This window comes from Pelophylax lessonae (genome assembly GCF_965119305.1).
Source record: "Pelophylax lessonae genome assembly, chromosome: 8".
NCBI classification, from domain to species: Eukaryota; Metazoa; Chordata; class Amphibia; order Anura; family Ranidae; genus Pelophylax; species Pelophylax lessonae.
In genome coordinates, this window is record NC_138775.1 from 86,376,214 (window position 1) to 86,397,248 (window position 21,035).

At 46.0% G+C, this 21,035-nt stretch overlaps 1 protein-coding gene across 1 annotated transcript in view; it reads right to left on the minus strand.

The window, feature by feature from the left end:
• STAB1 (stabilin 1) overlaps positions 1-21,035 on the minus strand; it is a gene marked incomplete at its 3' end in the record, with an annotated part of 476,721 nt that overhangs the window by 272,697 nt on the left and 182,989 nt on the right. Inside the window, exons 32-36 of the mRNA XM_082266286.1 lie at positions 18,833-18,940; positions 17,644-17,775; positions 16,421-16,549; positions 7,818-7,874; positions 1,289-1,375 (exon numbers count right to left, since the gene is read on the minus strand). Coding sequence (XP_082122412.1) covers positions 1,289-1,375; positions 7,818-7,874; positions 16,421-16,549; positions 17,644-17,775; positions 18,833-18,940 — 513 coding nt within the window. The remainder of the gene's footprint in view (positions 1-1,288; positions 1,376-7,817; positions 7,875-16,420; positions 16,550-17,643; positions 17,776-18,832; positions 18,941-21,035) is intronic.

Genomic DNA, 21,035 nt, shown 5'->3' on the forward strand with positions numbered 1-21,035 from the left:
TTAGCTTGCAGAGTTGTATAGGGTCCACATACACCATATAACCAAAAGTATTGGTACACCTGCCTTTACACCCGCATGAACTTTCATGGCAACCCAGTCTTAGTCCAGTTTAATAATAAGTTGGCTCAGCCTTTGCAGCTATAACAGCTTTATCTCTTCTGGAAGGCTGTCCACAAGGTTTAGGAGTGTGTCTATGGGAATGTTTGGCAATTTATCCAGAAGCACATTTGTGAGGTCAGTCGCTGATGTGGACGAGAAGGCCTGGCTCATAGTCTCCATTTTAATTCATCCCAAAGGTATTTTATCGGGTTAAGGTCAGGACCCCTCCAAATCATTTGGTGGAGGGAGAATTATGGTTTGGGGTAGCTTTTCAGGGGTTGGGCTTGGCCCTTTAGTTCCAGTGATGGGAACTATTAAGGTGTCAGCATACCAAGACATTTTGGACAATTTCAAGCTCCCAACTTTGTGGGAACAGTTTGGGATGGCCCCTTCCTGTTCCAACATGACTGCGCACCAGTGCACAAAGCAAGGTCCATAAAGGCATGAATGAGTGAGTTTGAGGTGGAGGAACTTGACTTCCCTACACAGAGTCCTGAACTCAACCCGAAAGAACACCTTTGGGATGAATTAGAGTGGAGACTGCGAGCCATACCTTCTCACCCACACCAGTGCCTGACCTCACAAATGCGCTTCTGAAAGAATAGTCAAACATTCCCATAGTCACACTTCTAAACCTTGTGGACGGCCTTCCCAGAAGATTAGAAGCTCTTATAGCTGCAAAGGGTGGGCCAACTCAATATTGAACCCTACAGATTAGGACTGGGATACCATTAAAGTTGATGTGTGTGGAAAGGCAGGCGCCCCATTACTTTTATAGTGTACATGAGATCTGGCCATATCAGGTGACTATCAAGTTATGTCTATTGATACATTTAGACAGACAGGAGAAAAGAGAGGAAAACTGCTACAGATACAAATGGTAGGCACTTAGAGGTACCTGCATCCTATTTGCAGCACTCTACAAAACCTTCTTGTGATGGCTAAAAACTGGACCATTCTGACAGGTAGTGTTCGAACACTTCTATGTATTGTGGGAGCTTGCTGCTTAGGCCTGCCTCCACACATTCATATTGGCCCATCACTATGATGGGCAATGTCACTAGCCAGACTGTTTCAGACATGAAAAAACATCTCATTTAAATGGTAAATAGTCAATCTTGATAATCAAAGTTTTTTGCTGAATATACATTTTTAGATTTAATTCTCAAACTGAAAACAATGTACTTACAACTTTTGTGAAGATACAATTAAATCTGCAGCCCACCACCTGATTGTTCCTCCTTTTGTAGATACATATTCCTGAACCCAAAGGTTCCTGTGTGGAAAATATATACTGGTTACTCACATGTACATTGGACTTTTTATGTTACTTTATCACAAATAACTCAGAGACAAGCTTGGTTCCCTGTTACCTCCCCTGCTAATTAAAGTGTTACCTTTTCTCATCAGCAGTATATAGTAGTCTTGTGACTTCTATCAGTGTTCAGCCAAGCACCGGTTAAAGCTTGTAGGAGGAGATTTCTGACTGTCCTATGAGACTGCATGACCCCTGACCCTCTGTCTGGATGGTTTCCAATTGGCCCTGTGCTGATCAGATGCAACCTCCCAAGAAAAAAAAAAACCCTTCTAGCAAAACACACCAAACTGAAGATGTGCAGCCTGACTTAAAAGACACTGTGTTATCAGGAAATTATCAGGGGTCAGTGAAAGGAGGGGAGGATCAGTAAAGACAGGATCAAACAGCCTTTTTACACAAAGCAGAGGATTACTCCTTAGGTTCCACAATGAGTATAACCAGCAGGGCCGCCATCAAGGGGGTACAGCCCAAACACTTGTAAGGGACCCAGTCGCCTGGGACTAGGAAGACCACCTTACAAGTAAGGGCTGTTGTACAAGTTAAAGGGGGGGGATTGTGTGTGTCTGTCTGTGTGTGTGTGTGTCTGTGTCTGTATATGTATATGTGTGAGGGGGAATGAGTGCATACAGGTGTGAGGGGGGCTGAGTGCGTACATGTGTGAGTGGGAATGAGTGCATACAGGTGTGAGGGAGGCTGAGTGTGTACATGTGTGAGGGGGGCTAAGTGCATACAGGTGTGAGGGGGAAAGAGTGCATTAGGGATAGACCGATTATCGGCAAGGCTGATATATAGGCGGCCAATATGCACTTTCCCCGATATATCAGTATCGGCCCCGGAACTGCCGATATTTTTGTGACATCATTCTGCCTTCTTGCCGCGGGAGTGTATCACAGCCATACATCCACCCACAGCAGCCTGTTGCCAGCCAGCCACCCACATCCACAGGCCCTTTACCAGCCAGCCAGCCACAGGCACTGTACCAGCGAGCCAGCCAGCCACCCACAGGCCCTGTACCGGCCAGTTACCCACAGCCCCTGTGCCAGCCACAAACCCACCACAGGGTGCCAGCCAGCCAGCCACCCACCCACCACAGGGTGCCAGACATCCAGATACCCACAGACAGGGTGCCAGACAGCCAGCCACCCACAGACAGGGTGCCAGACCGCCAGCCACCCACAGGCCCTGTACCAGCCAGCCACAGGCACTGTACCAGCCAGCCCCCTACAGGCCCTGTACCAGCCAGCCACCCACAGCCCCTGTGTCATCCAGCCATCCACCACAGGCTGCCAGCCAACAACCCACCACAGGGTGCCAGCCAACCACTCACCACAGGGTGTCAGCCATCCACCACAGGGTGCCAGCCAGCCAGCCACCCACCCACCATAGGGTGCCAGCCAGCCATTAAGCATTAAACAAAAATGAACATGTTCAGTACCAGATTTGTGTCAAAAATTGTCTTCATTTTTCAAAACTTTAAAAGTACAAATTATCGGCCCATATTGGCCAATACCGATACGTTGTGACCAAAATATCTGTATCGGTATCGGTCCTGAAAAAAACATATCAGGCTATCCCTAGAGTGCATAGAGGTGTGAGGGGGGCTTAGTGCGTACATGTGTTAGGGGGAATGAGTGCATACATGTGTGAGGGGGGCTAAGTGCGTACATGTGTGAGGGGGCCTGAGTGCGTACATGTGTGAGGGGGCCTGAGTGCGTACATGTGTGAGGGGGGCTGAGTGCGTACATGTGTGAGGGGGGCTGAGTGCGTACATGTGTGAGGGGGGCTGAGTGCGTACATGTGTGAGGGGGGCTGAGTGCGTACAGGTGTGAGGGGGCTAAGTGCGTACAGGTGTGAGGGGGGCTAAGTGCGTACAGGTGTGAGGGGGGCTAAGTGCGTACAGGTGTGAGGGGGGCTAAGTGCGTACAGGTGTGAGGGGGGCTGAGTGTGTACAGGTGTGAGGGGGGGCTGAGTGCGTACAGGTGTGAGGGGGGCTAAGTGCGTACAGGTGTGAGGGGGGGCTGAGTGTGTACAGGTGTGAGGGGAGCTAAGTCTGTACATGTGTGAGGGGGGCTAAGTGGGTACATGTGTGAGGGAGGCTAAGTGTGTACATGTGTGAAGGGGGCTAAGTGCGTACATGTGTGAGGGGGGCTGAGTGCGTACGTGTGTGAGGGGGGCTGAGTGCATACAGGTGTGAGGGGGGCTGAGTGCATACATGTGTGAGGGGGCTAAGTGCGTACATGTGTGAGGGGGGCTGAGTGTGTACATGTGTGAGGGGAGGAGCTGAGTGCGTACAGGTGTGAGGGGGGCTAAGTGCGTACAGGTGTGAGGGGGGCTAAGTGTGTACATGTGTGAGGGGGGCTGAGTGCGTACATATGTGAGGGGGGCTGAGTGCGTACATATGTGAGGGGGGCTGAGTGCGTACATATGTGAGGGGGGCTGAGTGCGTACATATGTGAGGGGGGCTGAGTGCGTACATGTGTGAGGGGGGACTGAGTGCGTACAGCTGATGGATTTAGTCAGCTGATTTTTGGGCAAAATATATATGCTTACTGTTCAATCTTGAAAGCACTGATGACTTGGAATACACTTTTCATTTTCATATATCACGTTTTAAGAGTGTTAAAACAAGAGTGTGCACTGAAGGACTCACTATTATTGTTCGTGGGGGGATTAGGTGGGACAGCCAGTGGGCGAGCCCTGGGGAATGTTGGTGGTCAGGCCCAGGGGGGCACAGGCATAAAGCTGTGTAAGGGGCCCCACAATTTCTGATGGCTGCCCTGATAACAAGCATACTTTACTGCTTACACAAAAACAAGGAATATCCAGGCGCTCCTAAGGCGTAGAGGATAGATGGTGTGCAATGGGCCACAATCGATGTTCATATGCTGCCAGCCAATAAAGCATGGGATGAGGTGCTAGGACAATTTGCAACGTGTAGGTGGCGCATGGGAACATGATGAAAATGATCCAAGGAGGATGCAGATGAGATGACTGATGAATAAAAGCTTGGTTTATTGTTTAAAAAAGGACCACAATGCTCATGGCAACGGAGGACACTTGCGTTTCACCCTGATTCCTGCAAGGCTAGTGATTCTCTTCCGGATACCGCACTAGGGCTTGGAGCGTCGCAATGACAGCTTATCCTCGTGTCGGCTGGCTCCAGCGAAGCTTCTCTCCATCCCAGCACACGGTGTTTGGCAACTGGCCATCCGTCCTTCATCCCTGACAGTGCCCCTGCCTGACTCTGGACCCAGGGTGTTATGTACATTGTGGTCCTTTTTTAAACAATAAACCAAGCTTTTATTCATTGGTCATCTCATCTGCATCCTCCTTCGATCTTTTTTATCATGTTCCCAACACAGACTGTTTTTCTGTAACACTTTAAAGTATAACTAAAGGCAAAACTTTTGTTTTGGATAGAGATGGAAAGGCCTGGGAAAAAAAAAATCCCAAAAATTAGGAAAAAAAACATTTTTTCTATTTTTTTCTCTTTCTCAAAGCCATTTTCATTTTTTTCCTGGAAAAATTGAAAAAAAAAAAAAAAAAAAAAAAAAAGATGTGTTGATAATGTTTTTTTACAATGCAAAATAATATTTTTCTCATGGCTTTAAGGCTCCTTTCACACACTATGTCCGTCAAACGGACTCCGCTTTTCTCAGTGGGGGATCGAGCCGCTGAGCAGGATGACGACAGCTGTGTCTCCGCGCTGTGTGCGGAGACACAGCTGTCAGTTCCCCATACATCTCTAAAGATGGGTTCTGATGGTCCTGATGACAACTGGAGTTTCCCTCACTTAGGAGGGATTTCTTCTTACTTTCCTGTTTTAGCTATGGGACAGGAACATAAAAAACAAAACAAAAATAAAAAATCTAACAGAGGTTATAATCCTCCCTTACACTATCAAAAAGAAAAATGTTACCTTTAGTTCTCCACTATATGTGTGTTGTGCAACCCAGCGGAAGCTGCTGATGAATACAGTCCAATTTGAGCCCTTTGAGCACACACAGCCAGGCACACAACATTTTCTTCATTCTTCCACTGGCTCAGAAAACAGTTTAGGGGTTCTTTTGGGGTTTTTTATTGGAATGATAAAGTGGGATAGGGCAAGGAACCATGGGTTCCCCTGGAAACTGTAGAACAGGAAAACTTGAGGATTCCTCAATTTCTGGCTGTACTGTATGTAGTGCTACCCCCTTAGGAGCTGATGGATTTTGGGTCAACTAGACCACTGAAGGTATGCTGTAGTATCTGGCACCAAGCCTTCGGTAGCAGATCCTTTAAGTCCTGTAAGTTGCAAGGTGAGGCCTCCATGGATCGGACAACTTGTTTTTTTCAGCACGTCCCACAGATGCTAAAATGGATTGAAACCTGGACAATGTGGGGGACAATATAGTGTGGGGGTGAAGGGTTGGAAACGGCGCTACCTAGCGCATGTGCAAAGATGCGGGTGAAAAATAGAGGAAGAAAGTGCTTAGTGCATAATATATAGTGCAAATATTGTGTGGGTGTATATGACAACCGGCAAGTCACTGGCTAAAAAGGCAATATAAAAAGACAAAATAAAACCAATCGCCTAAAAATGACTAAAATGTGGTGATTTTGAGTAAATGACAGTGAAATAAATACTGGTGAACGATGTAGTGAAAAAATAAATAAATAAGTTGCTAATTGCAAAGTAGAGAGAATACTACAAATGCCTTCTTACTGGTATATCTCCAAAGGAGCCACAAGAGGTAGCACTTACAATATATAACTGATAGTGTGAATAGGAGCCGAATAGGGTGTAAAAAAATGCCTCAAACCTTTTCCCAGAGTGTCCTCACGGACCGATGGATTGCATCTGGGTATAAAGGGGAGAAGACACCAAACCTCTTAGTGCAGTAGTAAAGGAGGTCTAGACCGCTCCCGTAGACGTCCTGTGACGAAACGTACGTAGGGCGGAACCTGACGTCACTTCCGGTCCGCAGCTCGCCCCAGTTGGAACGCGGAAGCTTCCACAGCGTCGCCTGCACGAGTCTGAGCTGATCTGATGCTGCCTATAGCGTGAGTTACTACAACCCATTTGGTATATCCTCCTTTACTACTGCACTAAGAGGTTTGGTGTCTTCTCCCCTTTATACCCAGATGCAATCCATCGGTCCGTGAGGACACTCTGGGAAAAGGTTTGAGGCATTTTTTTACACCCTATTCGGCTCCTATTCACACTATCAGTTATATAGGGTAAGTGCGACCTCTTGTGGCTCCTTTGGAGATATACCAGTAAGAAGGCATTTGTAGTATTCTCTCTACTTTGCAATTAGCAACTTATTTATTTATTTTTTCACTACATCGTTCACCAGTATTTATTTCACTATCATTTACTCAAAATCACCACATTTTAGTCATTTTTAGGCGATTGGTTTTATTTTGTCTTTTTATATTGCCTTTTTAGCCAGTGACTTGCCGGTTGTCATATACACCCACACAATATTTGCACTATATATTATGCACTAAGCACTTTCTTCCTCTATTTTTCACCCGCATCTTTGCACATGCGCTAGGTAGCGCCGTTTCCAACCCTTCACCCCCACACTATATATCCTAGCCCCTAAGTTTTTTCTTAGGGGTCAGTTGGTGGCTGCAACCTAATTCCCCAAAAGCCTGGTAGTTCTGATCCGTAGCGCTGGTTTTCACCCTTTCCCCTATCAATGTGGGGGACAAGCCAACACCTCAAACTTGTTGTTGTGATCCTCAAAACATTCTTAAATTCAGACCAGGCCACCTTCTGCTATTGCTCTGTGGTCCAGTTCTGATGCTTACGTGCCCATTGTAGGTGCTTTTAACTGTGGACATGGGTCCGTATGTGCACCCTGACAGGTCTGCCTCTACGCAGCCACATATGCAACAAACTGCGATGCACTGTGTGTTCTGACACCTTTATGTCGGGAGCAGCATGAACTTTTTCAGCAATTTGAGCTACAGTGGCTCTTCTATTGAATTAAACTACAAGGGCCAGCCTTCGCTCCCCATGTGCATCAATAAGTTTTGGCCACCCAAGACCCTGTTACCCGTTTTCCTTTCTTGGACCACTTTTAGGTCGGTGCTGACCAGTGCAGACTGGAGTTGCTCTGACCCATTTGTCCAACCATTACACTTTGGCCCTTGTTAGGGTTGTTAAAGGCGCCCATTTTTCTGCTTTCAACACATCGGCTTCAGAAACATCCTGTTTACTTGCTGCATTATATATCCCACCCACTTTCAGATGCCATTGTAACAAGATAATCATTGTTGGTCACTTTACCTGTCAGGGGTCATAATGTTATAGCTGATCGGAGTAATGTGCTGCTTATTCATACTGTAATGAAATGTAGTTTAATAATGTTTACTGGGGGATAGTTTAGACAATTAATTGCACACTCACCTCAAGATCTGATCCCTCTGGACACTGAATGCCTTTGCCACAGGCACCGCATTTTGTCTGTAGAACAAAATGATTGAGTTTAGAGAACTGTATGTTTGAAAAAAAAACACTTTTATAAGTCCTTATATTGCTAAAAAAAAAAATGTTAGTACCATAAACAGGTGGGGAGATATGTTGTACACATAACCCTTTGCAGTGTTAATATAAAAAAGACCCTTCCTAATGAGTACCTGTCAACACATTGGAGGCATCTGTCTGTGGACCTGACCATATTTAGACAGAGTACCAAAGTACCAAGTAAGGCCTATAGCAATCTAACTAGCTGATACTTGGCAGGTTGTAGGAAAATGAGAACAAAAGCAAACTAACTTGGCTGGAATTCGTTCATTTCTTGGGAAAATAGTTTGATAACTTGGCAGGTATTGAGCTAGTTTTTGGAAACATTAGGATAAAAGCAACCAAAATAGGTAGATATTTAGGCAGTTAATGGGTATTTTAACCACTTCTGAACCTAATGATTTTCCCCCTTAACCACTTGCCGACCGCTCACTCGAGCTCTACTGCGGCAAAGTGGTTAGTTATCGTCAAGCGACGTAGACCTACGTCGCTGGTCTCCTCCCCTTGTGGGCGGCGCATGTGCGCCGCCGGAGGCTCGCTCCCGCTGTATTCATTCACTGCGGGAGTCGGGCCAGGGGAGGAGCAGCGGCGATCGCCGCTGCCCTTCCCCGATCGTCGGGGAATCGAGTTTGGAGATCCGCCCGCTTGTGTAAACAAAGCGGGCGGATCTCCTAAGTGACAGACAGTGACAGATTTCAGGGTTCAGCGTAGCTGAACCTGCAATCTGTCCCTCTGTCACTCAGTCACCTCCCCCCACACGTCAGTAAGCACCAGGCATACATTAACCCCTCCCTCTCCAATAAAATTAACCCCTTCCCTGCCAGTGTCATTTTTACAGTAACAGTGCATATTTATAGCACTGATTACTGTAGTAATGTCACTGGTACACACAAAAGTGTCAAAAATGTCAGTCAAGGGTCCGATCTGTCTGCCGCAATGTCGCAGTCCCGCAAAAAAAAAATCGCAGATCGCCACCATTACTCGTTAAAAAAAAACAACAAAAATTACAGAAATCTTTCCCTTAGTTAGTAAACGCAATAACTTTTGCGCAAACCAATCAAAATACACTTATTGTGATTTTTTTTTACCAAACATAGGTAGCAGAAAACAAATTGGCCAAAAATTTAAAAAAATTTAGATTTTTACATTTTTTTGGGGGGGAATTTCATATAAAAAAATGTGAAAAATATTGTTATTTTTTCAAAATTGTCGCTCTTTTTGTTTATAGCGCAAAAAGTAAAAATCGCACAGGTGATCAAATACCACCAAAAGTAAGTTCTGTTTGTGGGAAAAAAAGGACGTACATTTTGTTTGGGTACGGCGCTGCACGACCACGCAATTGTCAGTTAAACTCGCACAGTGCCGAATCGCAAAAAGTGGCCTGGACGTAAGACAGCAAAATCCTCCGGTGGTAAAGTGGTTAATGACCAGGCCATTTTTTGCGATTTGGCACTGTGTTACTTTAACTGGCAATTGCGCGGTCGTGCGATGCTGTACTCAAATAAAATTGATGACCTTTTTTCCCCACAAATAGAGCTTTCTTTGGGTGGTATTTGATCACTGCTGCAATTTTTTTTTGATGCACTAAAAAACAAAAAAAAAAAAAATTCTAAAAAAAAAAACAAGATTTTTCACTTTCTGCTATATAACATTCCAAAATATAAAGATTTAAAAATCTAATTTTCCTGACAGACTCCATGGCAGCTTACGTGTGGGTTAGTCCCGCCTCCTCCTACCTCATAGGACCCTACTCCCATAAATTTTTACTCCGTGCCAGAGGCCGTGTTCCTTTTTTGTCCTCCTCCTGAAAGGATTATAGTCAAATCTTACCTCATGAAGATTCCCGATTCAGGCCTGGCGGTCTGCACGTTGGATCGAGTGGTGTCCCCTTCATGTCCAGCACGCCCTAGCTATTAGCGGGGTAGGACACGGGCGTGGAGTCAGTTGCCGGAAGAGCTTACAAACCTGGCCAATGGCAGGCAAAGCGACATTTGGCCAATCGTCCCAGCTATTAGCGGGAGGCCCATTAATACGCCCCATCATGTGTGCAGCCGCGGTGTCCGTATGGTCCAAGGTCTGGTCGTGGAAGTGGTGATGTACCCTGCTTTACATTCTATGGCAGCAGTTTGTTTTTGTATATTCTCCTGTTGTTTGTTACTTATCTCTCCCTGGGTTCTAGTTTGGCTGTGGGATGCATGGCGTTCCATTCCACGTCCTTCCCCTCCACTCCACTGCTTCCTGGTGTCTTCCAGGCTCGATCTGAATCGAGGCTTGGTTCACACAGGTGGGGGGGCGGTGCCTTCCAGGCTCGATCTGAATCGAGGCTTGGTTTGCACAGGTGGGGGGGATGGGGGCGGTGACATCATTCCAGTAGCAAATTCAAATAGCTGTTAGTTTCAGCTATCTGTGGGTTTGTTCAGCAATGTTTCCAGCGGCTTCCCCGTGCTCTGCAGGAATCTTTAAAGGTGAGAGATGGCTGTGATTATGCTGAATAGGCTTCCTGCCTGCTTTCTGCATGTCACTCATTCATAATCTCTTGCAGTTTCCTAAAGTGATATGGATGTCTCACCGCCCCCTGGTGGACAGCCCTTACATTACAGGTAAGATTGGTTTTATTCCTCTCCCTGTAATGTTTGGGGGGGGGTTTTTTATGCTGTTCTGTTGAGTCTTTATTTTCTTTCCTAAAGCCCTTCTAGGTCTGAAAGACGTCACTCAGCCCGTGAAGATAAAGATCCTCCCAGGTCGCAAACGCGGCATTCATCATCAATCATCATCGGTCGTCCTCTAGGCGACATGGTGAAGAATCTGGAGCTACTTCAGGACACCACCACTCTGACAAAACATCCTGATGGAAAGTCTGTGAGCCCTGTTTTACACATGCTGCAAACAAAAGGGAAGACAGCAACCAGCAGATGGAGTCGCTGGTCAGGCGAATAGTTATGGAGTCCTTAAAAACCTCGGATCCTGCTCGTGCTGGAACTTCCTCCCCCAGGATGGCGAGTACTCCGGCTGGTGAAAATATTGATATCCCCTGGGCCTTCCCAGCACAGCCACTCCTCATCTGACTACTCTGAGGGTGAGCTTGAAGCAGACGACCCTGGTGCGGGTTTTGACTTTGCCATGGTTCTCTCCTTGGTCAAAGCTGTGAAGGAAGCCCTGAAGTGGGATGAGCCGGTAGAGTCACCCTCTAAACAGAAGAGGTATTTTAAGCACCTCTAGAAGGAACGCCCTTTCTTTCCCCTGTTAGGGGAGGTCGGCGAAATCCTTACAGACGAATGGGGCTGCACAGAGAGAAAAAACTCTCTACTCTCCAAAGTGAACAAAATGTACCCGTTTAAAACGGAAGAGGTTAAACACCTGGAATCTGCACCTCTGGTGGATGCAGCACTGATGCGTCTGGTGCGTCATGTCACCCTTCCGCTTGAAGACACAGTGACCTTTAAGGATGGCCTTGAGAGACGCATTGATTCAGACCTCAAGCGCATCTATGTGTCAGCAGGAATGGCATGCAAGCCAGCATTGGCTCTCGCAGCCCTGTCTAAAGCAATGGAGGTGTGGACAAACAGTGTGGACACAACACTCAGAAGCGTGTCGGAAAAAGTCGCAAGAAATTCGCCAATACATGAGCTGAGGCTGGCGGCTGCTTTTTTGGGGGAGGCCTCCCTAGACATGGTCCGCCTTGCGGCACGGGTAATGCTTTCATCGGTTACTGCAAAACGGGCTCTTTGGTTACGTCCTTGGTTAGCCGATCCTGCGTCAAAACAGGCCTGGTGCCGAATTCCATTTGAGGGGTCCTTCCTATTCAGCAAAAAGTTAGAAAGCGCCGTTTCCCATGCCACAGGTGGTAAGTCGCGGTTCCTTCCCCAGGATAGGCGCTTGCTGGACCAGAAGAGGTCTCAGCCCAGGCAAGGGGCTGATCGATCAAAGGATGCTCGCCTATATAAGCCTGGCCGTCAATTCCGAAAGAACTGGAGAAGACCGCAGCCTTCAGGACAGAAAGCACCCAGAGGAGGGTCTTCTGGTGGTCGGGAGGCCACGAAGTCTTTTTGACGTTGTGCCTGCCCAGGCGGAGCAAGTCGGGGCTCGGCTACTATGCTTCCAACACGTCTGGGCAACCTCGATAAACGACTTCTGGGTCGTCAAGACAGTATCAACAGGCCATTCCTGGAAATTCTGCAGTCCGCCCAGACTGAGGTTCATTCCAACCTCATTGCCACAGTCAGAAGAGAAAAGACAAGGCCTTCTGTCTTACATAGATCTGTTGGTGGCTCAAGGCGCAGTGGTTCCAGTTCCAACCAACGAGAAGTTCCAGGGTCTATACTCCCCTCTCTTCTTGGTTCAGAAAAAGAGCGGTGCTTGGAGACCGGTCATAGACCTCACGCACCTGAACTCTTTTATCAAGAAGGAGAAATTCAAGATGGAGACGCTATTCACCATCCGTCAAGCAATACAACCGGCAGACTGGCTTGTGTCAATCGACCTCAAGGACGCCTATTTCCATGTGCCAGTGGCAGCAGATTACCAGAAGTTCCTACGATTCGCAGTAGATCAGAATCATCTACAGTTTGTCTGTCTCCCGTTTGGGCTTACTACATCGCCGCGGGTATTCTTAAAGGTCTTACTAGCAATGGTGGCTTTGATCAGGACCAAAGGCGTCTGTCTACACCATTATCTGGACGACCTGCTCCTGCTGTCACAAGACCGAGAACAACTTCTGGTACACAGGTCTCAGGTAATAGCCACTCTTTGCGAGTTCGGCTGGTTACTGAACATGGAGAAGAGCCATCTGGAGCCTACCCAGTCGTTAATATTTCTGGGAGCTCAGTTCGACACAAGTCGAGGCACAATTTCTTTGCCCCTCGAGAAGATCCCGGTAGTCAGGGACAGGGTACGCCTAGCTATGACGGCCACTCACCTTCGAGCATCTCAGTGTCTAAGATTGGTTGGGACCATGGTAGCCACGACTCCAATGGTGAAGTGGGCACAGTGGAATATGCGGCCTTTCCAAGTGGGGTTTCTCCATCAGTGGCGTCCAGGAGATCAAAATCACCTCATTCGCATAACATCATCAATGCGGGAGAGCCTTCCATGGTGGCTGCAGAGCAAAAATCTCCTCAATTGCCATTCCATCATGCCCATCTCTTGGATCACAGTTACCACGGATGCCAGCAACACCGGATGGGGTGCCCTCTGTCAGACAGAGATAGCCCAGGGCAGCTGGGATTTCCAAGCTCACAGGGTAGTGTCAAATACTCTAGAATTGCGAGCCGCGTTCTGCGCTCTGAAAGCATTCCGTCACCTAATAGAAGGGACTTCTGTGATCCTGAGGATGGACAATACGACCGCGTTCTCCTATGTGAAGCGACAAGGAGGCACTCCCTGTTGAAGGAGGTAGATCCAATTTTATATTGGGCCCAGAAACACCTGGTCAACCTCACTGCAGTGTTTCTTCCAGGGGTACAGAATGTTCAAGCGGACTTCCTCTCAAGAGTCCGCTTGGACAACAACGAATGGAGCCTTCACAACGATGTCTTCCAGTGGCTCACTTCTCTGGAATTTCACCCAGAAGTGGATCTATTTGCATCTCCATGCAATCACAAGCTTCCGAAGTATTATGTGAGGTTCCGTTGTCCCCAAGCCTTTGGGACGGATGCTCTGACAGACCATTGGAGATTCCACAGGGCATATGCCTTTCCCCCAGTTCCTGTCATTCTCCGGTTCCTGGCGAGACTCAGGATGGAAGATGTGGAAGTGCTAACAATAGCCCCATACTGGCCGAACAGGCCATGGTTTCCACTGCTGATGCTCCTCAGTTCTCGGGATCCAGTTCCTCTACCCATCAGGCCGGACCTTCTGTCCCAGGGAGCAACTCTGCACCCATGCGCGGCTCATCTGCACCTGAAGGCATGGTTTTTGAGAGGGAAAGGCTGGAGGCGTTAGGTTGCCCGAGTGGGGCAATTTCTACTCTCTTAAGTGCCAGAAGAGCGGGCACTAACAAGGTCTACGCAAGGATCTGGTCCAAGTTCATGGATTTTGTTACCAAGAAAGGGAGGTCATGCAATGACCTGAATATCCAGCATATTCTTGGTTTCCTGCAGTCGGGACTGGACCTACCATTATCCGTTAGCTCACTGCGTGTGCAAGTTTCTGCTATTTCGGCCTTCACAGGAACTTCTTGGGCGTCTCATCCCCTTGTTCGTCAATTCTTTCGGGGAGCTTCCAGACTCAGGCCACAGAGGAAGCCAAGGTTCCTTAAATGGGATCTTCCACTCGTCTTGAACTTCCTTTCTGACGTCATAAGAAGTCACACAGAGCAACTCTCCATTAAAGATCTGTCTCTGATATTGGCCTTCTTGGTTGCCGTCACCTCGGCTAAAAGAGTCTCCGAGATCAGTTCTCTGGGTTGCAAAGAACCATTCCTGACCTTCTTCCCAGATCGTGTGGTTCTTATCCCCATGTTGGGATCACACCCCAAGGTGGTCTCTGTTTTCCACGAGAACCAGGAGATTGTCCTTCCAACATTCAAATCGTCAGATGATCCGAATACACATCCATTAAATGTGGGTGCAATTCTGAGACTGTACCTGGATGCAACAGCTTCCTTCAGGCGTTCAGATTATCTATTTGTTCTCCTCCATGGAAAGAACAAGGGCTTGCGGGCCTCTTCAAGATCCATAGCGGCATGGATTGTTCAGACCATCCAATGGGCATATAAGGCTAAGGGCTTGGCTCCTCCAGAAGCGGTGACCGCGCATTCGACAAGAGGGGTGTCCACATCCTGGGCGGCTTCTTGTCATGTGGCCCCTGAAGTAATATGCAAGGCGGCATCATGGTCTTCCATTAACACTTTCATGACTCATTATTGTATTGAGCCAGCTTCATTGTCTTCTGTTAACTTTGGTTTGCAAGTACTGTCTGTTGATGGTGCAAATTAAATTTCTTTTGGCCAGCAGTTTCCCACCCTTGTGTGTTTGGCTAGTTATTTCCCACACGTAAGCTGCCATGGAGTCTGTCAGGAAAACGGAAAATTGTTATCAAATACTTACCGTAATTTTCCTTTCCTGATGGACTCCATGGCAGCTGGAGTCCCCTCCCATCTGCTGGAGTAGGCTATTTATGGAACACGGCCTCTGGCACGGAGTAAAAATTTATGGGAGTAGGGTCCTATGAGGTAGGAGGAGGCGGGACTAACCCACACGTAAGCTGCCATAGAGTCCATCAGGAAAGGAAAATTACGGTAAGTATTTGATAACAATTTTCCGTTTTTTCATCATTTTAGGCCAATTTGTATTTAGCTACACATTCATGGTAAAAAAATCCCAATAAGCGTATTTTGAATGGTTTGCGCAAAAGTTATTGCATCTACAAACTAGGGGAAAGATATGTAATTTTTATTTATTTATTTTTTTCTAGTAATGGCAGCTATCAGTGATTTTTAGCGGGACTACGACATTCCGGCAGACAGATCGGACCCCTAAATGACATTTTTTACACTTTTGGGGGGACCAGCGACATTACTAAAGTAATCAGTGCTAAAAATATGCACTGTTACTGTAATAATGACACTGGCAGGGAAGGGGTTAACCCAGGTGCGATCAAATGGTTAAATGTGAGCCTAGGGGGTATTTTTTAACTGTCGGGGGATGGGCTTGTGAAATTAACACAGAGACCTGTGTTCCTAAATAGGAGGAACATTGGAGCTCTGTGTTGATAACTGGGGGAACAACGGTCTTCTGTGTTTACAACAGCAGACCGTTGATCTCTCTTCACGGGGAGCGGTCGTGGGTGCCCGGTGGCAATCGCGGTCACCGGACCGTGGATCGGCTTTCCTGTTGGCGAGTCCCTCGCTCGCGGGAACCTGCCGACCTGCTGCTGTATAACTGTTATACGGCGGCTGGTCGGCAAGGTGTTAAGGAAAGAAGATGGATTAAACCTTGTACACACGGGCTGAAAATCTGTTGGTTCGGCAGGAACCGGACAACTTTCTTCCCGTGTGTACAGCTGTCTGTTCTATGAAAGCCAGTCTCACGGCCGGCTTCTTTCAAATGGGCATGCTGGAAAACCAGCATCCAATCAGTGCTGGCAGCCAATGGTGGTGAGTGTTCTGGCCGGGGGGCAGCCCCCCTCTCAGAATACAATAGTACAGCGGGTGAGATCAGATCGCCGCACTAACATCACTTGGGTTGAACGAAAAAAAAAAAAAAAAACTTCTAGTGTGTACCCAGCTTAAGACTTTCAAGTAATTTATTTATTTATTTGTTTTATCAACAATGCTTCATTTATTGTTTTGTTCTGTCCCCAGAGATAAGAAATGTATCTACTGTATCAAAATCCTAATGTTTAGTTTTCACACGTTAGGTCACCTACTGCCAACTTTTATATTGGAATGTGTCTTACAAACTAACAACAGCTTGAAGACCTTTGATGCGTTAAAGAGGAATGGGTGATTTCTGAAAAAGATCCAGTTAAGAATAGGCCTAGTTTACCTTTTTCACTATTTTTTCAGAAATATCACAGCGGTTTTTCAAGACTTTTAAAACTTCAGATATTCCCATAAGCATTCCATTATTTGTTTCATAAAAGCTACCATCCAGTGGAACATCATGAACAAATGTCTGTAAAAAAAAAAAAAGAACAAGTAAATTGTTTATATCTATCCTATTTATCCAACCAGATAGCAGCAAACACAACTAGAAAAAGTCAGGTTTGCAAAAAGTTTGTAAGCCTTATAAGACAAATTTCCTTTGTTGTTCACATTTGTCATTTTCAATTTGCATAAACTGTTTGCATAGGCAAAGCTTTTTTTATTTTTGATAGTGAGGCGGGCCATAGACACATCAAATTATGATTTCGATCAATCCATCCATGGGCAGGCTGTTGTACGGAAGTTGATCTGTTAATCAACGTCAGTATACCCAGCCTGTCTGATTTTTTTGTGCGATCACTGCCGCCATAATACCATAGAATAGCGGGAGGGATTCCCCCATCAACATTGACTGTGTTGATGGAGGAATGGAGCATGTTTCTTTTCTTCAACCTTTTGCTTCATAATCTATGGCTTGCCTAAAAGTTAGAAGACATGTCAAGTTTTCATTGCTGTCTGCGTGCCCGCTGTGTTCTCTCTGACCAGTGTCAGCGAGATGGCATGATAGCAAAATTCTGAGTTGCCACCAAAACAAAAACTGAGGGGAAATATTTTTTTGGGGATGCTTGGGGGTCCATTTATAAAAAAATTGCTGTGTGAATGTCTCCAGCAATCACACTGCTGTCATAAATAATCCCCATAATTTGTCTAATATGTTTAATTCCTTTGATTGTCAGCTCCAGCTATAAATACCGAACAGGAAAATTGAGGAGCTGACAATCATAGAAAACAAACAAATTATACAAATTACGGGGATTATTTTTTAACGTCTCAAGCATTTACACAGCAAATGTTTTTTCTATAGACCCCCTGTTGTAGTGACAACTGTCTAAGAGGGGATTTCCCCCCAACCTAAAGAGATTACTTCTTACTTCCTGTTGCCTCCACAGGACAGAAAGTGAAGGGATTGGCGCAGGCAGCAAAAAAAAAAAACAAAAAAACAACTGTTTAAACCCTGGTCGCCTCTATCCAAAACTAAAAAGAAGACTTCTGGCTATACATAAAATGTATCTAATGTATATAACATTATATTTTTGGCTTTTTTTGTAGACTATTGTACTGTACCTGGTTGTACCTTTTGAAAAACATCAGCCAGTAAGATAAGCCCAGCATGCTGGATTTATGCATCCCATTCAGTAAATCTGTAGGCAACAGCTTCTCACCCAGAATGATGTGATATTTTATTGTGCTGTTATCCTAAAAAACAAAGTTGGATTTAGCACTTGAATGTGATCACACTGTTCTTATAAAGCATGCAGGTATAAGGAGACATTCAATGTATTAAGTGCATCTTATGTGCCATTTAAATGCATATACATGCTTTCTGTAGTGCTCATTCACTTTGTCCTGTAACTAAATCCCCATCTCCCATGAAGAGACATTATATTATAATTATATGCACACAAAAAAAAAAACAGCAGGTGGAGCTTTAGGCTCTGTTTCATGTGTTTTGCAGCATTTCCTCATCTCCTATTGTAAAAACCCTGTAGTGTACAGAGCTCAGTAGCTCAAGGTGAATTTCTCAGTGAATGAGTTGAAGCAGCCCCCCCCCCCCATTGCCCCTCCCTTCAGTCAGCTTCATCAGCATCTTGAATCAAAGATAGAATGTCTAAAACAAAATCAATCTATGCTGTGCTCTCTATCTTTATTGGACTCTAAATGCTCTGCGATGCCTGTATCCTGGGTGCACCCTGCATTAGATGATTATTTGAAAACAATAAAAAAAAAACTATATGGGACATAGTGATAAAGCAGTGATTGTGATGTTCACCAAATATTCACTTCAGAAGAAAGATAGACTTGCAGCCAGTGTTTAGTGAATGTCACATTTACCATTTTATAAATATACCTCATAGTTCCCTGGGATTCCGGTGTCCTGGATGCACCATGTAATATATGTTTATTTTTAAACCATTAATTGTATATATCATTTAAAAAAACATATAAAAATCTGTTAAAAATTGTATATGGGAAACCTTTGGATATTTATTTTATTGCAGATGGGATTGGGAATATGATTATTTGCTATGAGTCATTACAGACACTAGGGTGATTTAACCAGAAGGGAGATGGGTAGCAATCAGGGCTCACACATGTGCAGTAACACCAGGATTTCTGGCTACAGGCTGTGAGCAGTTTGCAGTAGCATGACAGCTGAACGTTCTACTGGCATATACAAAATAAAAAATAAACAAAAATACTAACAAACCACATTAAATAATACAGTTTAAATTTAATATTGACATATGGTTACCAAGTTGTCCGATCCAGATTGATTATAAAACCTCTTTATAGCAGAATTATCAGGGACAAAAATCGTATACTGCTGTGATGCTTCAATTTCCTTAACAAGATCTGATTTCTGTACACAAAACAAAGAAGAAATGTTACACTTGTCTGCAATGAATACTAGATTGGTCAAAGCTATGTGATATTTGGGCTGTATTCAGCATGTATTAAGACCAACCCCAGCGAAAACATTTTATTTTGTGTTGGATAGAACACTGGTTCCCAAACTGGGATATGAGTTCCCACAGGGGCATTTGACAGCAAATTTAGGGGTACTTTAAAATATTTGGCAGAAAAAGGTTTTGGCAGTGGAAAGTGAGGAACTTACCTTTCCTCTGTGCGTTTTTTTTTCCATGTGTACATGTACCTCTGAATTGTGTGCAGGCAGCTTATACAAATGGGTGCAGATACAGTGGCTGCATAGAGAAAAATTCCAAAATTTGACATGCCAGCAGGAGTGGGAGCATGGATCCAAATGTGCAGGGTTAATTTACTGGAACTGGAGAGTGCAATATCTGTTGCAGCGCTGCATAGAAACCAATTTTTTTTTTGTCAAAGCTTAATTTAACAAGTTGAAGTTAGAAGCTGATTGGCTACCGTGCACTGCTGCACCAGATTTAGCACTCTCCAGTTTTAGTAAATCAACCTCACAGTGTCTGCATTCGCATCTGTGCACTGGCTTCTGTCCGCATTTAAAATTTTGACAGGTGACTGTGTCCATGCAGCTGCTCCTTATGCATCTACATCTATGGGCTGTTTGCAGCTCTGAAGTTAAAGTAGAACTATATACAAAACCTTTTTTTCACTGTGGATTGGGCTAGGGTGGGTTATCAGATTCTGTTTTTTTTTTTTGTTTTTTTTTTCATTTGTGTCCCATTTCAGAGATTTCCCTTCACTTCCTGTCCCACAGCCAAATAAGTGAGAGGAAATCCCTACAAATTAAGGGGTCCCCAGTAGTGATCGACCGATATCGTTTTTTTAATGCCGATAACGATACCTATATTTTGGTCATCGGCTATCGGTATCGCCCGATATTTTCGGAAACGTAAAAAAAAAATTTTTTTCTAAAGGTACTCCTTGTGGAAGGATCTGGGGGTCTAAAAGACCCCAAACCCCTCCTCCGCACTGAAAAGCATTCAAAAGTTTGGCTGTTTTGAATGCTGTCAGTTTTTTTAATTTGTCGCCGAGTACCTGGAAGTGATGTCATGACATCACGTCCAGGTTTTTTTACATGGAGACCGGCGCATGCACACTTGCGGCAGGGATACCGGCATTCCCGGGGACACATCTTTATGCTACACCGGGTCTTCTCTTCGGCCACGGTGGAGGTAGGATGCCCTTGTCTCCCGGTAGGACGGGAGACCCGAGTGAGCCGTGGAAGGAGGTGGGGGGGGCGTCCCCTCCCGATCCTTGTAATGATAGCCAAGCGGCTTCTCAGCTGCATCGATTGTCATTACAAGTCAGCCGACCGTCGGCTATGGACACCGGTACCGGGGTGATGCCTCTAGCTGCAGGTATCACCCCAGAACATGCACTTTCCCTAAATATCGGCAACCTCAGGGGCCGACTCCGATATATCGGGGAAAGTGCATATCGGCCCCCGATATATCGGTGTTGCCGATAATCGGTCGATCTCTCATCCCCAGGTCACCAGAACTAGTGTCCCCATTGGAAGATTTCCCCTCTATTACTTTTCTAGGGTCAACCCATACTTTAGGATTTTCTTTTTTTTCACTTTCAAAACTGTCAGGGGTCTTAACCCCTTCCGTACCGCGTCATGTCAAATGACGTCGGCACAAATCCTTTCTCGATCCGGGCGGACGTCATATGACGGCGCCCGGATCTCCCCGCTACTGCGCGCCCCCGGCGGCGCGCAGCGCGGCGATCGGGGGTGAGGCTCGTCCCTCGGACTGAGCCCAACCCCGATCAAGGTAAACAGCCAATGAAATTGGCTGTTTACCACGTGATCGGCTGTGTCAATCACAGCCGATCACATGAGCGGCTCCAGCGCGAGCCGCTCGTTCCTTCCTTAATGCGCGCCCCCGGGGGCGCGCAGCGCGGCGATTGGGGACGAGGCTCGTCCCTCGGACAGAGTCGATCCCCGATCTAGGTAAAGAGCCAATGAAATTGGCTCTTTACCACGTGACCGGCTGTGTCCAATCACAGCC